This window comes from Calliopsis andreniformis, chromosome 9 (genome assembly GCF_051401765.1).
Source record: "Calliopsis andreniformis isolate RMS-2024a chromosome 9, iyCalAndr_principal, whole genome shotgun sequence".
NCBI lineage: Eukaryota > Metazoa > Arthropoda > Insecta > Hymenoptera > Andrenidae > Calliopsis > Calliopsis andreniformis.
Genome location: NC_135070.1, coordinates 12,225,167 through 12,248,641, shown reverse-complemented (window position 1 = coordinate 12,248,641; position 23,475 = coordinate 12,225,167). Strand labels below are relative to the sequence as shown.

The 23,475-nt window shown below is 31.3% G+C and overlaps 8 protein-coding genes across 16 annotated transcripts; 5 read left to right on the top strand and 3 right to left on the bottom strand.

Annotated features, from left to right (window-relative positions):
* Positions 1-98: 98 nt before the first annotated feature.
* On the bottom strand, positions 99-1,862 carry LOC143184018 (dimethyladenosine transferase). Of its 2 annotated transcripts, none has more exons than XM_076385941.1 (5): positions 1,666-1,862; positions 1,161-1,527; positions 691-1,036; positions 515-621; positions 99-420 (listed from the first exon to the last, which is right to left on the bottom strand). In XM_076385941.1, the coding sequence occupies exons 2-5, from the start codon at positions 1,463-1,465 to the stop codon at positions 378-380; spliced, it is 801 nt and encodes a 266-aa protein (XP_076242056.1). In that variant the 5' UTR covers positions 1,466-1,527; positions 1,666-1,862; the 3' UTR covers positions 99-377. The 2 variants fall into 2 exon arrangements, with proteins under 2 accessions (XP_076242056.1, XP_076242055.1); XM_076385940.1 differs by having other exon boundaries at positions 100-420; positions 1,617-1,862.
* A 233-nt stretch (positions 1,863-2,095) lies between these two features.
* On the top strand, positions 2,096-6,376 carry Rassf8 (ras association domain-containing protein 8). 5 transcript variants are annotated; one of them, XM_076384300.1, is made up of 10 exons: positions 2,096-2,195; positions 2,274-2,512; positions 2,915-3,025; positions 3,116-3,427; positions 3,506-3,868; positions 3,944-4,105; positions 4,170-4,286; positions 4,356-4,495; positions 4,570-4,877; positions 4,952-6,376. In XM_076384300.1, exons 2-10 carry the CDS (start codon positions 2,441-2,443, stop codon positions 5,050-5,052), a joined length of 1,686 nt encoding a protein of 561 aa, XP_076240415.1. In that variant the 5' UTR covers positions 2,096-2,195; positions 2,274-2,440; the 3' UTR covers positions 5,053-6,376. The 5 variants fall into 5 exon arrangements, with proteins under 5 accessions (XP_076240415.1, XP_076240416.1, XP_076240417.1 ...); XM_076384301.1 differs by having other exon boundaries at positions 2,182-2,280; positions 2,386-2,512; XM_076384302.1 differs by having other exon boundaries at positions 2,185-2,512; positions 3,953-4,105.
* Positions 6,377-6,816: 440 nt separating this feature from the next.
* Positions 6,817-8,331, top strand: Rfc38 (replication factor C subunit RfC38). The gene is made up of 5 exons (XM_076385685.1): positions 6,817-6,948; positions 7,084-7,221; positions 7,343-7,508; positions 7,581-7,899; positions 7,971-8,331. Exons 1-5 carry the CDS (start codon positions 6,862-6,864, stop codon positions 8,326-8,328), a joined length of 1,068 nt encoding a protein of 355 aa, XP_076241800.1. The 5' UTR covers positions 6,817-6,861; the 3' UTR covers positions 8,329-8,331.
* A 117-nt stretch (positions 8,332-8,448) lies between these two features.
* LOC143183904 (succinate dehydrogenase cytochrome b560 subunit, mitochondrial) lies at positions 8,449-9,643 on the bottom strand. The gene is made up of 5 exons (XM_076385699.1): positions 9,539-9,643; positions 9,411-9,467; positions 9,022-9,221; positions 8,802-8,944; positions 8,449-8,697 (listed from the first exon to the last, which is right to left on the bottom strand). Exons 1-5 carry the CDS (start codon positions 9,556-9,558, stop codon positions 8,593-8,595), a joined length of 525 nt encoding a protein of 174 aa, XP_076241814.1. The 5' UTR covers positions 9,559-9,643; the 3' UTR covers positions 8,449-8,592.
* A 260-nt stretch (positions 9,644-9,903) lies between these two features.
* Positions 9,904-12,401, top strand: Phb2 (prohibitin 2). 2 transcript variants are annotated; one of them, XM_076384077.1, is made up of 6 exons: positions 9,904-10,161; positions 10,349-10,611; positions 10,683-11,000; positions 11,389-11,466; positions 11,536-11,632; positions 11,869-12,188. In XM_076384077.1, the coding sequence occupies exons 1-6, from the start codon at positions 10,035-10,037 to the stop codon at positions 12,060-12,062; spliced, it is 1,077 nt and encodes a 358-aa protein (XP_076240192.1). In that variant the 5' UTR covers positions 9,904-10,034; the 3' UTR covers positions 12,063-12,188. The 2 variants fall into 2 exon arrangements, with proteins under 2 accessions (XP_076240192.1, XP_076240193.1); XM_076384078.1 differs by lacking the exon at positions 11,869-12,188 and adding an exon at positions 12,197-12,401 and having other exon boundaries at positions 9,907-10,161.
* Positions 12,402-12,534: 133 nt separating this feature from the next.
* On the top strand, positions 12,535-15,454 carry Asprs (aspartyl-tRNA synthetase). The gene is made up of 12 exons (XM_076385680.1): positions 12,535-12,702; positions 12,921-12,958; positions 13,024-13,108; positions 13,192-13,375; positions 13,460-13,562; positions 13,625-13,946; positions 14,013-14,184; positions 14,265-14,412; positions 14,486-14,675; positions 14,751-14,831; positions 14,912-15,023; positions 15,107-15,454. The coding sequence occupies exons 2-12, from the start codon at positions 12,921-12,923 to the stop codon at positions 15,268-15,270; spliced, it is 1,599 nt and encodes a 532-aa protein (XP_076241795.1). The 5' UTR covers positions 12,535-12,702; the 3' UTR covers positions 15,271-15,454.
* A 1,719-nt stretch (positions 15,455-17,173) lies between these two features.
* On the bottom strand, positions 17,174-20,809 carry Fest (wurstfest). The gene is made up of 8 exons (XM_076384913.1): positions 20,724-20,809; positions 19,302-19,725; positions 18,910-19,113; positions 18,542-18,832; positions 18,231-18,355; positions 18,053-18,170; positions 17,692-17,858; positions 17,174-17,610 (listed from the first exon to the last, which is right to left on the bottom strand). Exons 1-8 carry the CDS (start codon positions 20,807-20,809, stop codon positions 17,385-17,387), a joined length of 1,641 nt encoding a protein of 546 aa, XP_076241028.1. The 3' UTR covers positions 17,174-17,384.
* On the top strand, positions 17,736-23,418 carry LOC143183899 (prostatic acid phosphatase). Of its 3 annotated transcripts, none has more exons than XM_076385684.1 (10): positions 17,736-17,883; positions 18,220-18,392; positions 18,470-19,010; positions 20,674-21,049; positions 21,240-21,316; positions 21,817-21,915; positions 21,991-22,230; positions 22,308-22,493; positions 22,568-22,903; positions 22,987-23,418. In XM_076385684.1, exons 4-10 carry the CDS (start codon positions 20,998-21,000, stop codon positions 23,161-23,163), a joined length of 1,167 nt encoding a protein of 388 aa, XP_076241799.1. In that variant the 5' UTR covers positions 17,736-17,883; positions 18,220-18,392; positions 18,470-19,010; positions 20,674-20,997; the 3' UTR covers positions 23,164-23,418. The 3 variants fall into 3 exon arrangements, with proteins under 3 accessions (XP_076241799.1, XP_076241797.1, XP_076241798.1); XM_076385682.1 differs by having other exon boundaries at positions 17,737-17,883; positions 21,240-21,325; XM_076385683.1 differs by lacking the exon at positions 18,470-19,010 and having other exon boundaries at positions 17,737-17,883; positions 21,240-21,325.
* Positions 23,419-23,475: the final 57 nt, after the last annotated feature.

Sequence of the window (23,475 nt, the reverse complement as noted above, 5' to 3'; positions counted from 1 at the left end):
AAATACCCAGATTCAATGTTAAAAATTTGAACATGTGAAAGAAGGCAAAGCTTATTCTACACGTTGAAATCAATAAGTTCATTATCTTCATCAATCTGCAAAAAACTTGGATTTATTTCATTACAACTTTGATTCCCAAAGAATGTTTGTAAATATATATGTATCTTACAATTATACATGTTATATGTAAATCACAAAGTAACTAATTCATTAGAAATGTAATACTGATTTTCCCTTCTTTCTAAAATATTATTACATATTTCTAACATTGACTTCAAATTTAAATAGGAATATAATTATGTTATTTAGAAAATTTATTTTTTTTGTACATTTCTTTAATATACAATGTATATTTCTTTTTACACAATCCATTTGAATTACATAAAATGCACTCCCTCTGCATTAAACGCATGTAGAAGACTAAAATAAAAATTTTGTTGTAATATTAACAATGAACCATATTATATAAAAGTAATACCTATTGCCTATTTGAATTTAAATACATTTGTCATACCTGATAAAGTCATCTATATCCATAGTTCTAGCACGTTTATTTTCAGCATCTGCTTTTTGTAAAATATTGTTTACCATCTCTTTAATGTCAAATTCTTCTGGTATTATCTAAATATTATATAAAAACGTTTGTTAAGCATACAAATATTTGTTTTTTAAAATTATAAAATTACTTACCTTATCATTTAAACTACAATGAAGTTTGTAATTTTTTTCTAATGTTGCTAGCACTGTAGTCTGCTTAAAAGCTGCAGAAAGTGTCTTATTTTTTCTGATAAATGCAATTCGAGTTAAACCATCCCATTCCTGATAATTAATTGGTGGTGGTGGATTACGGGGCTCTATTCTGACTACATTTGATTCCACTTTTGGTGGTGGTCTAAAATTATTTTTTCCTACTTTCATGAGCAAGTCTACTCTTGCTAATAACTGAGTGTTTATACTCAAGCGGCAATACAATTTATCCCCTGGTTTTGCCACTAAACGTTCAGCAAATTCTCTTTGAAACATTAAAATGGCGCATCTGTAGAAAACAATGTCCTAATCAAGTCCATTCTCTCTTGTGTTTCCTATATGTTAAAAATTCTCACTGTACTTTTACCATTAATGTTTTTAAATTAGTTTACCAAGGTTTGATATTAAATTACCTAAATAATGGCCTGTGTAGAAGTAACTTGAAAACCAGAGGGGACGATATTTGATACGGTATATTAGCAACACACAAGTCAAAAAATGGTAAATCTGTCTTTAGAACATCTCCTATCATAATTTGCAGTTTTGCCTGATATGGTGTACCTTGTACACGTTTCTGTAATTCAGCAACCATCCTCGTATCTACTTCACATGCGATTACTTTTTTTGCTTTATCCAATAATTTAACTGTCATATTACCAGTACCAGGACCAATTTCTAATACAACATCCGTTGCCCTAACTGCAGCCTTTTCCACCATACTTTGAATTACAAGTGGATTTTTCAAAATATGCTGTCCAATATCCGTATTAAACAAAATACCTAACATACATAAATTAATATGTCAAGTTATATATAATATTTATTTCCTTCAGTAACAACATACAAAAGTACTATAAAATATTTTGTACCCTGTTTTGCAACTTCTTTATGCATACGAAATTGTTTTTCTGCACGTACTTTTGGCATTTTGTTCACACCTTTATTATTCTTCTTCTTTTAATTTACACAGGAATATTAGTAAAAACAAACTCACGATAAGTACCACGTGCTACTAGTATGCATAATGTATTTTTTATTACACATATACATTTAATAAACGTAAAATAAACCAAATTCTTGTATTAAATAGATCGTAATACGAAAGGATTAATGCAGTTCTGTGTTAACGTTCGCAGCTCCCTCTTGTGTAGGAAAGCAAAATTAAAATGTGACATGCTCTCAATGACTGAATCCTTTTATATTAATATTTCACTATTATTGTAAATTAAATAAATAGCTAACCCTTAAACATATAAAATGTAACTGTTAGAATATATGATAAAAACGCATTTATTAGACGATAATGAATAACAGTTGGTTACTGATTACAGAAACATAGCTTTAGCAAGTTAACGTAACGCTACTATCACGGAAAGTTAAGGTGTAACGTTTGCCCGTCTTCTGCACTATCATGGACGTGAACCTGTCATTTTGATTACACGTTACAGGTTAAAAGCAACGGATTTTACTGTGATGTTATTGTAAACATTTTAAAGAGACTGCTGTCTAATAAAACTTATGAACAGTCGTTAGGTAAACTGGCGTAGTAAAGAACAACTGTGATCTCCAAATTTCGAACCATCCTCTCGGACATTACAATTTCAATTTAAGTCCAACAAGTGCTCTATAATGTTTCAGTATCAAGATTTTGCAATGCAAACGTCTAATCTTGCAATTATAAATTGGTAACGTTATGGAGCTAAAAGTATGGGTAGAGGGTATACAGCGTATTGTATGTGGTGTTACAGAGACTACTACGTGTCAGGTGGGCATTATTTGTTTACGTGTTTTCAAATTATATCATAGTTATATCATAGTATATATATATATATATATATATATATTATATCATAGTATATAATTATATATATATAGATGAAAGAATATTTAAGGGTTGATTCTAGATATCAGAATAAAACGAAAATCAAGAATAACGAAACTGTAGTCGAACCTTCACTTGTTAATTAAAAGTGTTTAAAAACTGATAAAGCCTGGGTAAAGAGTTACAAAATTCTGTTGCAGCTGACAAAGTGTAATTTTGATATTCTTGATTTTGGTTTTATTTTGATATTTAGAATCATCTTTTAATTTACCATTATTTATAGCCAAACATTCTATATAATTTTGTTAAAAAGCAGGTGTATAATTATATAAAATTAACATTTAGGATGTAGTATATGCTCTTGCTCATGCTACTGGACAAACAGGTAGATTTACTTTAGTGGAAAGATGGAGAACTAATGAACGTCTTCTAGCTCCTTATGAAAATCCCTTAAAGGTATCAGTATGAATAATTAATGATCAAGTCAAAAAATTTGTAAAATCTATGTAAACAATAAGTATATAATTATATAATTTGTTTAATAAGATTTTAATGAAATGGGGAGAATATTCAGCAGAAGTGCAACTGATACTAAGACGTTCTACACCAGAAAATAGTAAAACTCTAAATTCATTAGGATCTCGATTAACTCATGGTCCAAGATCAAATGGTATTATAAACTCTGCCTCAGAACATATTACTACAACCAATAGTGGGCAAGATGATACCAGGGGTATCACAGCAGCCTCAAATTCTGAATTTGATGATGTTCAAGGATGTCTTGATAGAAATCGTGACACTAGGAAATCATTAACATTTGGAGGGTTGCATGGAAATATTATGGAAAGTAATGCAGAAGTAAGTAATTTTCAGATTTTCCTACATATTTTCAAGAATTACTCATGGAATATTTTACCATACTTTGTACTATTATAGATTCAAATGGAAAATGTTGCCATAGTTCAACCTACACCTCATTTAAAGAATAAGGAATTGAACATAAGAAAAAATATACAAAAACCAGCTCAATCTCCCACTCGTGCTAGCAGCAGTGAAACTAAAATACATATATCACAGAAAAAAGTGCGTGAAGTTCCCCCCTATAGGGATCCTCCAGGCCCAGCTTCCCCACCTTTGAGAACTTTACCTCCATATAGGGACCCTCCTCCACCTAATTTAAATAGCCCTGGAAGATCACAATTTCAGTCTAGTACAAATATTGGAAGTCCCCATGTTCATAATAAAGAGGATCAACCATCTTCTAGTAATTCTATTAAACCAAAAAGGAATCTCATTCAGGTTCTATAGAAAATCATTTTTAATAATATGTATAATTAATTTCATATAAATTCTTAATCTATTTCATGTATTTAGGAATTTCAGGATACAAAGGGACAAGCTCAATCTGTAAATCAGTTACCTGTTCAAACTCCAAATATGGTCACTGTTGCTTATACTCAACGATATGTTGAACTTATTAAACTAGTCAACAAGCAACGTGACACAATTAATGCACAACAAGCTGATCTTACTAAAGTACGAAAAAATATAATATCTTCTACGAAATTTATGAAATAAAAATTAAAATAATTGTTTTTAGTTTGATGCTGAAATATTATATTGGGAAACTAAAAATAGGGAGCAAATGCATCAAATGGATTTCATTTCTCAAGAAGTAAGCCGTATGGAATCTACAGGCCGCCTTATCGAAGAACAGGTACGTATTTTAAACATAATTAAAAAAGCTAGTACATCCCTATTAACACGTATTTCCATATTTCTTTAGCTAAAAGAATTGGCTCATGTAGAGGAAGAAAGTGAAATAGTTAGGCAACAAGAAAAAACGTTGAAATCAGAAATTACTTTACTGAGATCAAAACTTGCAAACTGTGAAACTGAATTACTTCAATGCAAGAATAAAATTAGGTAAAAAGACACTACTACCATTAAATTCTTTGCTAACACAATATGGTACCAATTTTTTATTTTTTTTATTGCAGATTAGTTATGGAAGAGCTTGCTATAGAACAACATAATATAAGTCGTGAAACCGATGAAAGACAAATAATGGAGCGCAAAATCATTAGCGAAGTTGAGCATCTTCAAAATGAAGTGGAACAAGCCAAACGTTCTGCTGAGCTGGCTTCACAATGTGCGGAATCACTAAAACTTGAAGTAGTAAGTTTAGAATCGGCCATTGTCGAGAAAAAATTACAAGTCGAACGTTTGGTTGCTGACATGAAGGAAGCTAATTTACAGAGTCTAGCTGTTGCTTGCCAAGACGAACAAGTCAAGTCATTGTTAGAAGGTATTTGAATTATATTTTAATTAGAAAATGCAAAATTCAACATTGTAACAATATTTGACTTGTATATAACTCAGGTGCTCACAAACCCGGCAGTACACGCAAAATGATTGGCTCTCCAAGGCAATTAGAAACTGCAGTACCCACGAGTAAAAATCCGCATGGTGTTTGGGTATAAACTTATATTAATTTGATATATCACAATATATCAAACATAATGTTATATCGACACAGCACAGTGAAACATTTTATGTAGGAACACAAAAAGTTCCGTGAGATTTAATAGGAAAAACGTGACTAAAGAAAATATTTTTCTTTAGTATCATTTATACAAGCAATTTATAATTGTTTATTTTATGTACTGGCCATATAATTTTCAATAAGCTTAGAAATAAGTGTTAAAAATAGTAATTTTAAATGTAATTCGTGCATATACGGAAAAGACAGGATTGGACAATACATTTATCCAAAGTATTAGTATTTTAAAACATGCGATGCATTTCCATCGTGTAATCTATGGGAACTATAAATTGTTGTGAACTTCATGGAACAATTAGGAAAGATAAGATTTATATATTTTCTATAATCAAAATGATTCTGTGAATTAAGAGAACATTTACATACTGGTGCACTATATAGTTGAAATACAAATGTAGTTCGTTTACTATACGTATCTTGTACATATCGTTGAAAGTATGTGATAACGAAGTCTGAAACACATTATTGAACACACTCTAGTTTACATTACACGCATTTTTAATGTTTAAGAAGATATCTTCTTAAATTTCAGTCTTAAGTTCAAGTTCAAAGTACCTTATTGAAGGAATATCGATTGTTCGTATGAAATCTAATTACATTTGTTAATTAGAGAGAACTCTTTCTTTATTCTAGCGAATAAAATATTAGAGAAACTTTCATTGTTCTGTACATTCATTATTAGCATGCATAGTCAGAACAATACACACCCACTGCCATTACTATTAGTTATAATTTTTAAAGTAGACTAATTCAGTTTATTTTGCGTATAATTTCATTTTTTATACAAAACTAATATACTTTTGATTATTTTATTTCGTTGTGGATAATATCGGTCCGTTTCTTACGAAAAATTTATTGTATTTGCCAAAGTGTGTTAACTTTTTATGAAAAAGCAAGCACTTATTGTATAATGAAATTTACAAAATAAAATTTAAGATCTATAGTAAAACTATCGATCCCATTCTTTTAATTAATAATAATGTATATTGAACGTAGCAAATACCTGTAATGACGAGCTTAAAACCGACTGAAAGTTCGAATTAATTTGAAACTGTGACGTAAGTTCCAATTACTCTATCTCGATTGAGGTAAGAAGTTCTTGAGAATCTGAAATTTTTAAACAAATTGTATTTTAAAAATTTCGAAAGTGAAAGTATCAATTATTAACTATAATTATTTTCTTTTCTGTGCTTTGCTTAGCCTCTGTTAACTTATCAGGATATCTTGTAACAGTATTAAAGAAAAAATGCAATTATGTAATAAACAAATGTAGGATGAATAATATAAATATATTTGTATATAAATTTACTAACCGTTCTTTGATATTTAAACCTTCGACACTCATTAATAGCCTTAAAACCTATCAAAAACTTTTATTCGTAGTAATTGAATAACTTCGAATACTCTCAAACTCAAGATTTAAACGTCCGTTACTGATTTCATGTGGAGGACCAATAAGATTGTAAGAAGCATTCGCGCGCTTTTAAACTCGTTAGATTTACTCAGATTTACCTATGTCTCAAAGAAAAGAAGCAGTGAGTATTTTTATTATTAATCGAATACATGTAAATATGTAAATAGTTAAACAATCAAATAAAACATTATGTATCTATGCGATGTAAATATCAAAATATAATTATGATATTATAAGTTAACAATTAATTTTAATCCCTTTCAGAAGTTGCAAAATAGATAGAATTTTACTGAAAACATTAACAAATAAGCAAGGATGAGCCTCTGGGTAGACAAATATCGTCCGACGTCCCTTGGAAAATTAGATTACCACAAAGAACAGGCAGAATATTTGAAAAATATGGTAAAAACATTTACCGATATTTATACGCATTGAAAGAGAGGTTATAAGTGGCAGATACTAATTGTAAAAGTATCATGTTTTTAATTAGAAAAAAGACCTCAATATCTGTTTGATTGACTTAGTATGTATTTACAGGTTCAGAAAGGAGATTTTCCACATTTATTGGTGTATGGGCCACCAGGTGCAGGAAAGAAAACTCGTATAATGTGTATTATAAAAGAACTATATGGAAGTGGAGTTGAAAGATTAAGGATGGAAACTATGAATTTTGAAGTATGTTCTGTAATGTTATTGCATTACTTATCTATCTTAGAAATTTAATTATTATTTTTAAAGTTACTTTTCATTTTCAATTCTTTTATTATGTCTAAACCTGATTTTTTGTATCTGTTAGACACCATCCAAAAAGAAATTAGAAATAACAACAATAAGTAGTAACTACCATATAGAAGTAAATCCTAGTGATGTAGGTATATACGATAGAGTTGTTGTGATGGACTTAGTGAAAACAACTGCTCAGACTCATCAAATAGATTCAAGTGGACAGAGAGAATTCAAGGGTAAATATTAAAATTGCAATTAAAGTAATTTATTACTGTTTAATTCATTCTTTTATTATTAATTTACTCTAGTGGTATTATTGACTAATGTGGATCAGCTTACCAAAGATGCACAACATGCACTTAGACGAACAATGGAAAAATATGTTTCTACATGTAGGCTTATACTTTGTGCAAATTCGACATCGCGGGTTTTACCTGCTATTAGATCTCGATGCTTAGGAATTAGAGTACCAGCACCATCAATTTCGGAGATAAAAAGTATTTTACATTCAGTTTGCAAACGTGAAGGTTTGACTTTACCGGATGAGCTAGCTGTCAGAATTGCCGAAACCAGCAGCCGAAATCTCCGACGCGCGATACTGATGCTCGAAGCTTGTAAAGTTGAACAGTAAGTAAATTTGTCTGTGCGCAACAATCCATACAAATTGAAACATATATCTAATAATATTTTATTCTTAGATATCCATTCACTCCCGATCAAAAAGTTACGGAACCAGATTGGCAAGTGTACATTCGTAATACAGCTAATATGATGGTTAGCGAGCAAAGTCCAAAAAAACTCCTTGAAATACGAAATAGACTGTACGAGTTATTGACGCATGCTATACCTTGTGATTTAATATTCAAAGGACTTCTACAAGAATGTATTAAAAATTGTGATCTCCAATTAAAAATTGAAATTGCCACGGTTGCAGCCGAGTATGAACATAAGATGCAGAGGGGGTCAAAACCGATTTTTCACTTAGAAGCATTTGTTGCTCGATTTATGGCTATTTACAAAAAATTTATTGATTCCTCCCTTGAGGGTTTTATTTGATATGTTTATTCATATATTTAAGTACACTAAAAATTCCTAAAAACATAAATAAACTTTTTTAAATAAATTATTACACACATTTCTAAATTGTTTTACATTTATCAATTGTAAACTAATTGATAACGTGTAACAAATTGTTTTATTCTAGATTTAACATAGTTTGCAAAGTACAAGACATTTTACACAGTGTATTTGACTTACTGATCTGATAACACCTTTAATTTTCATTGAAAATCATATTTCAATATACCAATGCAATTAAACTTACAATGCAGCAAGATAAAGAGCAGTCGCTATAGCCAGGCCCATTGTTATATACCCAGAAACGTACACCTCTTTAATTGAGAGGAACTTTCCAAAATCCCAAGTCTGTAAATTATGACAATCAATGCTTTAGTTGATTTACATATTTAAATTATAGGAACAACCATTATGAATGCATTAGGGACACAAATATATAATAAAGAATATACCAAGTGACGTATTCCATTGAATGTGTGGTATGTAAGTGGAAGAACTAGCAGAAATTTTGCCACATAAAGCGTAGGAGAAGATAAACATAAATTTTGAATCATTTCTGCAAGACAAGGTATACCCCCAGGAATAACTAATGTTCCTAAAACATAAGATAAATTATATTTTTAGTATTGATTTCATTAGTTTTCATGCAATAGATAATTAAATTAATTTTACCTAAACCAAGTGTCATTGCATAAGCTGATAATATCATCCCTGTTGCGCGATGTGTTACTGAAAGAGTAGATGTTAACTGAACTTGATAAATAGATAAGTGGGGTGACATAGGTCTTTTGAGGCGCATATTCTTTTCATCATGGGATTCACAAACTGTGCTTCCCATAGACAGTGGTTTTGAAACAGCAACATTAAGTGGGCTAAAAAATTTGTTTCATTAGGCATTGTCATTAAAATAAATGTCATAAAATATTGTAAAAGTCAAAATAATAACTGTCAACAAATAGTAAAAAATGAATTAACTTCTCTGCGTTTCGAAGCACAAATGACGATTTTTAATGACGAAAATTAAATGAAAGGAAGATTATGTTGATTATGTAATGTGTTACCTGCAAGTGTATAAACTCCTAAAATTACGAAGATCGATGCTTCGTCGACACAACAGCCTAAAAATTTATACTACATGTAATATTAAATAAAATAAAACATTATAAGAAATTAATTGACAACTCGCTACCTCGTATAACACAGCGCCATGTTTTTTGTGAATATTCTGTATTTTCAACTGTGAATAAACTGTTTTTGTAGATGTGCTACAGTCAGATACTTTTTCAGAATGAAGAGTTGATATCGTAATTAAATGCAGGTGAGATTGAACTCTTCTGATAAAAATACATTTTAATGTTACATACTTACTGTTTTTTACTACTAAATCAATTTGTATGCCTTTAAAAATATATTTATATGGAGGAAAAAAAAATAGGAATAAGTTTTTAAAATTGAATAAAATAAAAAATATATCTTGGAAAGGGGACTTAAATATATATATATATATATATAACATACGCTCCCTCTGGTGTTGTTTTCGGGAGTTTCAGGCTATGAGCTGCATCGTAATCGTGCTTTCCATTTTTAATAGAAGTTTGTCGGCATTGTGGCTTTGATCTTGAGCACGTTAGGGTACATTTTATTAGTTCTTAATTCGCCGTGTCTGTATATAAAAGTCATCAATAATGGCACAACATAAAGTTAATATTAATTTTTATCAATTTTCTAATCCAAATGGAGTACCTCTTGGTATTAAGTTACTTGCAGTAGCCGGCGTGACGGCCTATGGTGTTGCGAAAGCCATGTACACAGGTTAATTTTGGTTCTTATATATTTCATCGAGACAGTTTTATCTTACATCCTTTGTAATACTATTTTTTTATGCAATATATTGAACGAATCATGAAGAAATTTACTTGTGTAACGTAATATTTGAAACAGTATTTAAAATAAAACTTACATTCAAAACCTTTTTCATTGTAAAAACGTTTTCTTGCAGTGGAAGCTGGTCATAGAGCAATATTATTCTCTCGTGTGGGAGGCATTCAAAAAACAATTCTGAGTGAGGGACTTCACTTTCGCATTCCATGGTTCCAATATCCAATTATTTACGATATTAGGAGCAGACCTAGAAAAATATCCTCTCCTACAGGATCCAAAGATTTACAAATGGTCAATATTTCTCTCCGTGTACTTTCACGACCTGATGCAGCAACTTTACCTACAATGTACCGTCACTTAGGTCTTGATTATGACGAAAAGGTTGGTAAAAATCTTAAAATATGAAAATTGTTTAATGGAGTTTTAATAAAAACAATTTAATTGTACTTTAGGTTTTACCAAGTATTTGTAATGAAGTATTAAAATCAGTTGTTGCAAAATTCAATGCATCTCAGTTGATCACACAGAGACAGCAAGTATCAAACTTAGTAAGAAAAGAGTTAACTGAACGTGCTCGCGATTTTAACATTGTTTTGGATGATGTGTCCATAACTGAATTGAGTTTTGGTAGAGAATATACTGCTGCTGTAGAAGCCAAACAGGTAGCACAACAAGAAGCACAGAGAGCAGCTTTTGTTGTAGAAAGAGCAAAACAAGAAAGACAACAAAAAATTGTCCAAGCAGAGGGTGAAGCAGAAGCAGCAAAAATGATATCCTTTACAAATTATATGTAAAATAGTAATTATTCTCTATTGATACACATAAGACTTCATACAGTTCTCACTGTTAATATTTTGCAGTATAAGCCATGTTTATTTGGAAATATTCTAACATTTCATTTTCCAGTCAAAAATCTTTTTAACTGTTCGTTTTAGAAATAGTTTTAACACCTAAATGGTAAATCACCACAAAGCACACATCATTTGACCTTGTGATGAAACTAACTACAATATTTGTGAAATGTTGGAATATTTCTTTTAAAGGAATATGACTTACATCCAAAAGAGTTAACAGTGAAAACTGTGTAAAACAGGGCCATGAAAGTCCCAAATTTCTGGTATTTCATGTCTAAAAGATACATCCTTAACTTCTGTGCACCTTGGTTTAGCTGTTGGTCAAAATCCTGGTTATCTAAAATTGCGTAAATTACGGGCGGCACAAAATATTTCCCGCACGGTAATTACAAAAAATTCTTTCTATTATACAATGTCAATTCGTATAATACACTCATTATTTTTGTTTTAGATTGCAACTTCCCAAAATCGCGTATACCTTAACGGTAGCAGTCTGATGTTGAATATTCAAGATCCAGCATTTGATGATTCATCAGATAAACTGAAAAGTAAGAAATAAAGACAATATGAAATTTTCTTATACTTATTACTTTCCACTATAATCAACGTTACATTATGCAAAATAGTTTCCAATGTTATATATGTATACTGGAAAAAAAACTGTGAATAAGATTCATTAGTCGTTTCTAGATGTAAAATATCATTGCCCCTACACTTGTTCCTCTCTTTATACCCTATCTTGCGATGATGCTCGCTCGCAAATCTCGAGCTCCTATGTTTTCAGGTCATAAAGGGATAGGCTGGAAAAGCTGGAGTGACACTACGCAAACCACAATGAAAACTTTAAAATCTGACCGTCAGTCATCTGTGAAATCCAATGAAAAGCCGTTAATCACGAATGTGCCGATGTCTCCGGAAGAACAAATGTCTATTTTATTGGATTCAGCTGATGATGGGGCAAAACTGATAGTTTCTTGAACTGCTCAATATTTTGAGGTTTGAAGAGATCTTGCGATGCGAGCTCGTCTTTTCTAACATATTCCTTATCCAAATCCTGTCATTGTTACGTAATATGGGAAGCTTCTCTTATATTATACCACATAAAATTTCAGAGCTATACTGAAGCTGATTCTGAAGAATGCCTTATTACATACTACCAATGGGAATAAATATACTTAGGTTTATAAACCTTTGCTTTATCCTTGTTAAAATGTCTATAAATTAGTAACACAAATGTTTATATCTTATTCTTATACAAAACACTATAAAATATATGTATATTTTTTTTAACTCATTCTAAAAAATTAAAAATCATCAGAAGTTTTAAATTTATGTACGTATATATTTTTTTCCTTGAGAATTGAAAATGGAGCTGTGAGATGAAATTATTTGTCATGTACTTATCATAGTATCTGTATCTTTATCTACTCTAGCTAAAGATTTCTGAAAAAGATAAAACAGACAATTTCAGGATATTGTACTTTAGAGTTGCACATTGAAGTTCCGGCAAATTTTAAATTAGTGTCGAAACTATATTAAATAACCTGTGCCAACATATGATAAGGAGGAGTAACATAGTGATATTTACGAATAAGTTTTAAATTTAAGCGAAATAAAGGTACGTATCAAAATGTTAAGATTTCTAGATCATGATCTGAAGTTAACCTTCATTTTTAACTGTATCGTATTATTTTACGTAAAACAATTACTTATAATATAATGTAATTTATAAATTTCATTTTTACATATTATATGTTATACTACCATATGGATTTTTTGTTACAACAAAATTGTGTTTTATTGTAATGTTAATACCGTGTTGCATCATTTTTATAGATGGTAGAAGATAAACCTGTAGAATCAACTGTAGGAGGGTAAGAATATTTTTTGGAAATTTCATCTAACTAAACAATATTTTAAAAATATATTTTTTTTAAAGAGATGAAATCTCTAAAAAGGCTCTTAAGAAGCAGCAAAAAGAGGCAGAAAAAGCTGCAAAAAAAGCTGAGCGTAAAGCTCAAATTGTAAGCTAAATTATTTTATATGTTATAAATAATTGAATGGAGAATTTCATTTTATGATAACATGTTTGGAATCACATGTATAGCAAGCACAACAGGAGGCAAATCAAGAAGAGGATGTATCCATTGGAAACTATGGAGATACAGGGATGATACAAAGCAAAGATAAACATCCTGAAAGGAAATTTACTGATGTTAAAAATTTAATACCAGATTTGGAAAATCAGACAGTATGGTTAAGAGGACGTTTACATACTAGTCGTGCCAAAGGTATATTACCTAACAGAAAAAGTAACTACAGGCTACTGTATATTTAGTATTGATCATTTATTGATTAAATACATTTAATTGCAGGAAAACAATGTTTTGTTGTTTTAAGGCAACAATCATATACAGTACAAGGTTTAGCTGCAGTAAATGAAAAAACTAGTAAACAGATGATCAAGTTTATATCAAAGTAAGTTACCATATGAAAATCTGTGTTATAATTGTCTTACAGTTACTAAACAAATTTTGCAGTATTACCAAAGAATCTATTGTGGATGTAGAAGCAATTGTAAAACGTGTACCCTCTAAAATAGAATCGTGTACACAAAAAGATGTAGAGGTTCACATTACAAAAATATTTGTAGTAAGCGCCTCAAAGCCACAGTTGCCTCTACAGATTGAGGATGCTTCAAGACCTATGGGAGAAACTGACGATAATGCTCTTAATATAAAAGTAAATCAAGATACTAGATTGGACAACAGAGTCTTAGATTTGAGGACACCAGCTAATCAGGCTATATATAGAGTTGAAGCAGCTGTTTGTAAATTATTCAGAGACATCCTTACAAGTAAAGTGAGTAATGATTGGACTAGTCAAATATAGTTAAACTAATTCACTTAATTTTTGTCTTATTCATAGGGTTTTGTTGAGATCCATACCCCAAAAATCATATCTGCAGCAAGTGAAGGTGGAGCAAATGTATTTACAGTGTCATACTTTAAAGGAAATGCTTATTTAGCTCAATCTCCTCAGCTTTATAAGCAAATGGCTATAGCAGCTGATTTTGATAAGGTTTTCACTGTTGGAGCAGGTAAGTTTGAATTAAGAACATAATTACCAGACTTGTTTCTTTAAAGTATATTATGTGTATTACATCTGACAATTACTTAGTTTTTAGAGCTGAAGATTCTAACACGCACAGGCACTTAACGGAATTCGTTGGCCTTGATTTGGAAATGGCATTTAAGTACCATTATCATGAAGTAGTCGATACTATCGGACAAATGTTTACAGAGATGTTTAAAGGACTTCGTGACAAGTTAGCAAAAATTTCTAACATAAAAAAATGAAAATGTACCACCATGGGAATTTTACTATATATTTAATTATAGTTACGTTGCCGAAATCGAAGCTGTACGTCAACAATACAATGTATCACCATTCAAATTCTTAGATCCACCTTTGAAATTAGAATTCAGTGATGCAATTGAATTATTAGCCGAAGCCGGAGTTACTTTAGGCGAAGAAGACGATTTGTCCACACCAGATGAAAAATTATTGGGTAAACTCGTCAAGGCAAAAGTAAGTTTTACAAAGTATTATTTATGTTTATGAAAACTGTTGCGTAATATATTTTCTTTGTTATTCTAATTTCAGTACGACACTGATTTTTACATTTTGGACAAATATCCATTGGCAGTGAGACCTTTCTACACGATGCCAGATCCGAACAATCCTGTAAATCAGCACAGTTTCTTATACAATTTTTTGTTATTATGAATACGACAGTGTTTTCGTTATTAAAAAATTAATTGCAGAAAGCATCGAATTCCTACGATATGTTCATGCGTGGTGAAGAAATTATTTCTGGTGCTCAGCGTATCCATGATCCTGAACTTCTTACAGAACGTGCGAAGCATCATGGAATTGGTAGGCAAATTTAATTCGGTTCTTACAGTTTTATTTTCAGATACTCTATATTTTGAATATATCTAAATTTTTCGCTATTTTAGACATAGAAAAAATCAAGTCGTACATCGATGCGTTTAGATATGGCTGCCCTCCTCATGCTGGTGGTGGAATCGGAATGGAACGCGTTGTTATGTTGTATCTTGGTTTAGATAATATCAGAAAAGTTTCAATGTTCCCCCGTGATCCTAAACGTCTTACACCTTAAATTCTAGTGCTTTTCTACGCAATCTTATAACCATTATAATATGCGCTAATCATAAAAGTGTTTAGTAAATTTATAGAATTTCTATTCACTTTATATCAAAAGCAAATTAATAAATGAAAGATTTTTAATTATTCTTAGATTCTTTATAAACGTGCATAAATCTTAATACATATCATGTAAAATGTAAATTAAGTGATCGGAAAATAACTTCTTACCTTTTTCAAATGATAAACATGAATATAAATTTATGTTCATAGATGTCGTTGCTATATCTTGTGAAGTGCGAGTTACATCAAACAAAGTGTATTAGTGTATTTAAGCTGATTTAAGCATAAATAATAAATTACTTACGCACCATAAATTAAAGATAATAACGATAAATATTTCTGAAAAGTATTACATTAAAACTATACAATTGTTCACAATAATAATCGTATTTTCTGAAGGTTAGAAAATGGCAAGGAGCAAGTCGTTGATTATGAGCGGTTTCAGAGAAGATTGCGAACAATTGATTGTTCGTTTCGAACGAGCAAATGATATAAGATTTCAGACTTTTTCTGAAATATGGAAAGAAATGAAATTTTCGCTAATTTTTACGTAAGTTTTTTACAAAACAATCTATGAATAATGAAATTTGAAAAGATTATTTTATACAAATCAATCCATTATAAACGTATTGTAATGCATGAATTTTTGCTGTTCATATTTTTAGAGGACGTCCAACGTATATAGAGTTGTTAGAATTTTGTGAGGAAGCTTTAAATATATGTAAACAGTTCCTTTTAATTCCACCACGTTTTAAAGAACGCATTGGGGGATTATATCTTTTATATGGTATATATTATAAGATGCCAACAGATCAGTTTAAAATTAGAGTTAAACTTGATGATTGGCGAAGTATTATGGAACTTCATGCTGAAATAAAAGAGGCAGAACATTTAGATGCTAATTATATATTATGTAAATTAATAGCTGATAATGCATTTCACTTTTGTATTTTCGATAAAGAGGTACAATGAATTAAAATTTTTAAATAACAATAATATGAATGATATGTTAAGTGATTTTTTATTTTTAGTATGGTTTGGAAAAACATTACCGTGCCAAGGAAGCACAATGTTTCAATCCATATTCTGTGTTACCAATGCTAAAAGACTTGACTGATAAACATCAACTATTGTCAAAAATTAGTGAATTAAGTAAAGCTTATGAAGAAACAAAGCAATCAGTTATATCTAAACATAAATCAAATACTAGTTTAAATTTATTTGATGCACAAATTTCTGAAGAAATTATTAATGATATTCAGAATTTTGAAGAACAAAGAAGAAATGAGCAGATGAGAAGTATTTGTGGCTCTGACAAAGTGTCTGATGCTTCTACTTCGAAAGGAGAACTTAAACCATTGTATGTTAATATTATTTAATATAAATTATTTTTGTTGTATAATCTACTGTTATATAACATTTCAAATTTCAGGAAAAGTAATTACAAGAAAAAGGTACGACCATTAATAGAGAATGAACTTGAAACAGATTTAGAAGAATCAGAAGATGAAATACTAGAAACAGATGATGACTCTGATTTACAAGAAAATTTTGATTAAAAAGGAAAAAAGGCACAAAAAATTCATCTTTCATCTGTAAGTGTATTATTTTTTTTGTAGTAGTAAAGAATAAATTACAACAATCCCAAACTGTTAATAACTTGTACAAAAAGTATATTATGTGGACAGTGCTTGAACAAGTCAGTTGAAATATCAATTGTTCCAAATTTAAAGAAACCCATTATAGAATACATCATATTCTATCTCATTGTGGCTGTTTTGCACAGGCTCTAAATGAAGACAATTGAATTAAATTACTAAACATCTTTAAAATGGAATTAAAGTAAATTTCTAAACTTAAAAAGCTGAGCAGAATATTTCATAAGTTTTGAATGTACATTACTTTATCAAAGATCAAGTTTCAAAGTTATAACTTTTCATTTCCATGTAGCTGTAGTATGTATATTGACGACGTTAAATATGAATCTATATACTGGATGCAATAATCATGTTGTCGTGAATAAACATTTTATAAGCTCACAGTTTCGAATTCACGTACTAGAATTTTTCAATAAACTTTTAATTGATTGTTGTCATCAAACCCAGCACTATGACCTGCGTTTCGTACAATAAAACTAGTCCCATCGTAATGCATGCGTCTTTCACCACGACGGACGAAAAGATGAGATGTTTGACCCAAAGATGCAGTACAATGTAAAAACGGCGTTGTCAACGAAGCTGTTCCATTACTAGGCGACGTGCGCAACTGATACTTGTTACTGTTTCGTGCGATTCTGCAAAAAAAAAATTCATATTTTTACCTACTAACATACTATAAGTGCAACGTTTTATAGGCATAACATTGATTGAAATACCTAACAAGACCGTCAGGTGTCTGGGAAACTCTGACGTTATTAATGATCCAATTCTCCACGCCTTCATTAGTCAACCAATACTGAGCACCACTTAAAGCTGCTGCAGCTTCTTGCAAACATGCTGGACCGTGTCGAGAACGAGAGTAAAACACACTCAAAGAGAAATCCTAGAAATTCACTTTTTAAATAATGGTAAATGCATACAATAAAAATTGAGAGTGTATGGGGACCTCAGCCTTGATTCGGATTGGAATTCTTTAAGATTGTTAGTTCATTAGGGACCATGGATTCCGGTCCAATCCGAATCTGTAATCTCGGGTAGCCGCACACCCCCAATAGAAACAAATTGCTTTTATTATACCTGACTCATATCAGAAAATGAGTCTGTGGTCGTTCGCGTCCCCGCTGTGTCCACTAGATAAACCAAAGCGCACTGTTCTGAAGTAAAGCTGACCCCTTTGTACCACATCTTCGCATACCTGATAAAGGACAATAATGTTCGTTAATGGTTCATTAACAATGTTACAGATACCACTAACTTGTTATTGCCATGGGCGTCGTGTGCCAAGATTTCAACTCGTGATCCATACTGATATATTCTTCCATTAGGATGTAGTAATGCCGCAAGTGCCCCAGAACCACTTAACGATAGTACGATGTTATTCTACGCTGACGACAAATGCAATTCAGATAAAAATGATGTAAGTATGCCATATATTTCTTTTATTAAGAAATTGTAAACTCTTATTGCTGATCTTGTGTATTTTTTCGTACATAGGGATATTTGTAGTATTCTCCTAAAACTATGAAAAACTGGATATTCCGCTATAAAGCAGGAAAAAGGAGATACCTTGAAATTGATTACTCTAACTGCACGATCAATGGTCATATCGACTCGAATTCTATTGTGAAGTCTTAGAGAAATGGTTCCATGTGGTGTGGCAATTATAGCAGCATCGGTATCATGTTCTCTCCAATTTTCCGCATAGACGCACGTCTCCTCATAATAGGGTGCAATAGTTTTAGAATTTCGTGGCTGTCGCCAAAGTGCTGTCGAGTTAGAGAATGCTGTTGCACTAGTTAATCCACCCCATTGTTCTGACGGAGGTGTCTCGAAATATTTAGAAAATTCACTGTATCGCTAGAACGAAGAAAAAAGAAAGATTAATGTCCATTTTAAAAATGGATCATTTTTTTAAGCAGCACTTTCAAAAATACCTGGTAATTAGTTTCATCTGTCTGCGCGTGATAACTGTGCGCTGTATAAAGAGATCTCGGTCGCATCGGCGCTGTCGAAGTACTTTGATTCTGAATAGAAGGTACGGAACATGGCTGTTGACTTGTTGCTTGTGTTCCCGTCTGTGCATTAGACTTTTGAACCTCTTTTCGATACTCGCCGCAAGGAGCTGCCATAGCTTTTGCCTTCAATTAATATCATAACATGAAAACTTAAGAACAAGAGCAACGTTCCTCTGTAATTTTAGTTTATTATTACTACTAAACAAAAATTGGAGCAAAATTTCTAAGAAAGAAAGCAAACGAAAATAAGAATAAATTGCAATTAATTCACGAATTTAATATCTGAGAAATGGGAAGCGAAAAGGAGGAACCTTGGAATTGGCGTTCTTCGGCTTCTTGCGACGGGATTTCCGGGGTTTCGACACCACCGTTTGGCCACCCTCGTTTATGCGATCCACGGCTGAAACGGTGTACGTATCAACAGGTTCAGGTCCTTGAAACAAGTCCGCGTCTTCAGCAAGGATTTTCGATGCTTCGACTTTACAGAAGCTCACATACGTGACTTTGTTTCGCAGAACTTCTTTTTTAGCGATCGAGAATCCGTGGATCGCGTCAACGGGGATCAAGACTCGTAGATACTTGTACGAACTTATACCGAGGGTAACGCGATTGGAAAGTACCTCGATAAAACAAACGAGTGTCTTGATTTCTCGTTGCCCCGGACAATAAAAAATGACAAAAGATAGACTCGAGAAAAATTCTATTGAAGTGAGTTTAGGAGAGGTTTTTTGAATTCTAAATAGAATATATATATTTCAATCTACTAAAATAATGAGAACAATTCTATGAAAATTGTATTTTATACTACGCTATTTTAAATTTTAATTTGAAGTTTATTTTTTCATGATTTTTATATAGAATTACACTTTCGATTTATATGTATCTGTATTTCCTGCGGAATAACTTCCTTTCTTCTTCAGAATATGAAACGCTCGAAAAGCTTCTGTTTTGTATCATCTTTAAAGTTCTAATACTCGGAAATAGTTCGCAACAGCGAAGGTGAAGGTCACGAACACTAACTAGAAATTATATAATTATCATTTGTCAACTGTTTGACTTTTCGCAATATCATTACGATAATTGTGTTATCGTCATTCTTTTCTAATAGATTCGATAATAGTATGACTATCAAGCACGATAAAATATAATTACTATCAATGTACGTTAGAATATTTCTTACTATTATGCTAAATAATGCTAACCGTTTCTCAGTGTTGTATTGTAATATTCGCATTTCATAAAAAACTAGTCGATACCGGTTTCAAGGCATGTTCTTTTTCTGTGAAATTTATAAACGTGAATTCAAAGGCTTTGAATTTTTTTATTATCTTTGCAAGTCAATGATAGTTGTTCGCATTCTACAACTGTTGCAAGACTGCCCTAAACGTTTTCTAATATCACGTAATTTTTTTTCAAGGATAGGGATAGAATTGTAACAGCTTGTTTCCCGGTCAAGAACATGTAAGACTCAATGACAAATTTCGAGACGTGATTTGAAAATAGAGATTGTTGCATATCAATGAATCCATTGCATAACTGCACAATCACCGCTTCCTTTGTGCTTCCTACAAATGAATTTTGTATTGTGTAAAACTGAAACACGATCAATATTCATGGAGAAATAGACTGTAGCATAAGCAACTTTTTGTCGGTATTTCGTTAACACATTCTAAATGTTTTTAGGTTCCGTAACGTGACTGTGGCACATGTATAAAGCAAGAACTGGTACATACACGTGCAAGTGACATGGCTTTTGTATTTCACGCGGTAAAGCTGACATCAATAGAATAAATGTTGGACACTTGAGCATATAACACATGATAGTGTTGTTATAAGTAACATTATATTGTATAATGCTGCTTTTCATATGGTGGGGATGCAAGATTTATCTACTGACACATAAGATCCCAGTGCGTGTTCGTTCTGCACGTGAGTGACTCGTGCGAGTTCATCGGTAGATGGAGGACGGTCCCAGACAGAGTTCTACCTAACGATCGATCTTTCAAAATGATTGTTCTTGAACTCCTACTTCTATCGAGTGTTATTTATCTGACATTGGGTAATTCTTATTATCTACTATTTGAATTTAAAATATAAATCACAACTTCTTAATTCATAGCAAAAATACTACACACAGAGTAATCTGCGAGTAAAATTTCTGCAACAGACTTATTTTAACACTCTAATATTTACTTTCACGAATGTCCTTGAAATAAGTATTTGGAGTATCATATTTTCCCCATTTCCAGGATCGCCGACATCAGTTAGCGATGTTACAGATGAAAGGAAAGATGACAGAAAAATTCGAAATAATTCTCTTCGACTGGTAACAGTGGTAGATATTAAAAAAAAGAAATATTAAATTAAAAAGAAATCTTCTTTGATAGCATGTCAATTTCATTTTATGTGAAAATGTATATCTGCGTACATATTAGGTGTATTTGTAATTGGATTAATATTATCAAACAATCAATAAAAGTGATACAGAGTTTGTAGGGTATCTGAAAATAAGTGTTTCACTTTCTTTATAAGTGTAAAACTAGCAAAAATAATAGATGATAACATCTTGCATAACATAGTCGTTTATTGCAATATTAGCTAGCCATGTGCTGACATTCTTGCTATGACGAAAACATATCTTTAGCTTTTAGTTAGTAGCTAGCCATACACATAGTGGTATTTTTCCATGAGGAAAACTTTTGCTTTAAAAAGATTAAAAAAATTATTAAATCGTTATCCATTAACTCAAGAACTTTCGCGGAAAAATGCCAGTGTATAGTTAGCTATTGTCATCACAAATAAATGACTGTTAACATAAATACACAGGTCGCGCGACATGGAGAAAGAGCACCAATGGATACTTATCCTAATGATCCTTACGTTAATAATTCTATGGAACCTTATGGTTGGGGACAACTAACAAACGTAATATCTTATTCAACTCCTTTTTTTGGCATATTAATATTTACAGTACCATTGTTTAACAAATATATTATATAGGAAGGAAGAAGAAGCCAATATAGCCAAGGACTTTTTCTACGAGATCGATACGATGATTTTTTGGGTCCAATTTATAGTCCCAACATATTTCATTTGCAGTGTACTGCAGTAGATCGTACAAAAATGTCCGCATTGTTAGAAGCTGCAGCTTTATGGAAACCGAATGAAAAGCAGTCTTTTAAATCTGATCTACCATGGCAGCCAGTTACTTTGTTTTATGAACCACTATCAGAAGACTCGGTATGTGTGCATTAACTGTTTTCGCATCGATTAGAATATAAATTAATTTCCAAACTTCAATTTTTATATATAAATAGTTGATGTTAACTTGGAATACCTGTCCAAGATATGCCAAACTGAGGCATGCAATTACAGCTTTACCAGAAGTACAAAAAATTCAAGAAGATAATAAACAATTGTACGAAGAATTGACGAATTTAACAGGTATGACAATTTCAACACCCGATGATGTCAATTCACTCTATGGAACACTTACAGCAGAGGTTTGTATTATCTGTCTTAAAAACTGAATGTAATGAGCAAACATATTATGATCATTATAAACGTATTATTTTAGAAACAAATGAATTTATCCCTCCCTGAATGGATTAAAGATTATTATCCAGACAAACTGATACCTTTGACGCTGTATCACTTTCGACTTAACGTATATAATGATCTTCTTAAAAGACTCAAAGGAGGACGTTTTCTTAAAAAGATTATCACTGACATGGTGGCGAAAAAAGAAAATGCTTTAGAACCTGATGAAAGAAAAATGTTCATGTATATTGGACACGACAGTACCATCGTAACTTTATTAGATATAATGCATGTGTGGAATAATCAAATGCCACATTATAATATTATGATTATGATCGAATTACACGAAAGTGATAATGAATGGAATGTTGAGGTGAAAAGAAATTTATATATGAAATATGTTTTACTTAAAAAAGAAGTGTTTTTAAAAAATTTACGTTAATTTTATATTTCCAGGTGTTTTTAAGAAACACAACTGATCATGAACCCTATCCTCTCACTGTTCCGGGATGTACGACAGTTTGTCCTCTCAACAAATTTATACAAATTTTAAAACCAGTGTTACCCGACAATTGGGAAGAAGAATGCAAAGTTAAGGATGGATATACGCCTCCACCTCCCCCACAACCATGATTCCAATCATTTTTACTTTAATTACGCAAATAATTAAAAAGGAATCAAGTATTAACAAAAACCAGAGTACGGAGTATTATAAATTAGATTCCTCTTGAAGCAGAGAGAAACACATGTTTATTGTATTATTAGTACTAAATAATTCGCGTGTGAATAAACAAAATTTTATGACGAACAAAAGAAAATGTGTATTTTGAAAAGACAACATGTATATATATAATAAAATACAAAGTAATATTTACTTTTCAAAAACGATAGTTACAATAAAATCATTTTCTTGTTTTTCTGTTAGATTATATTTATAGATTTTCA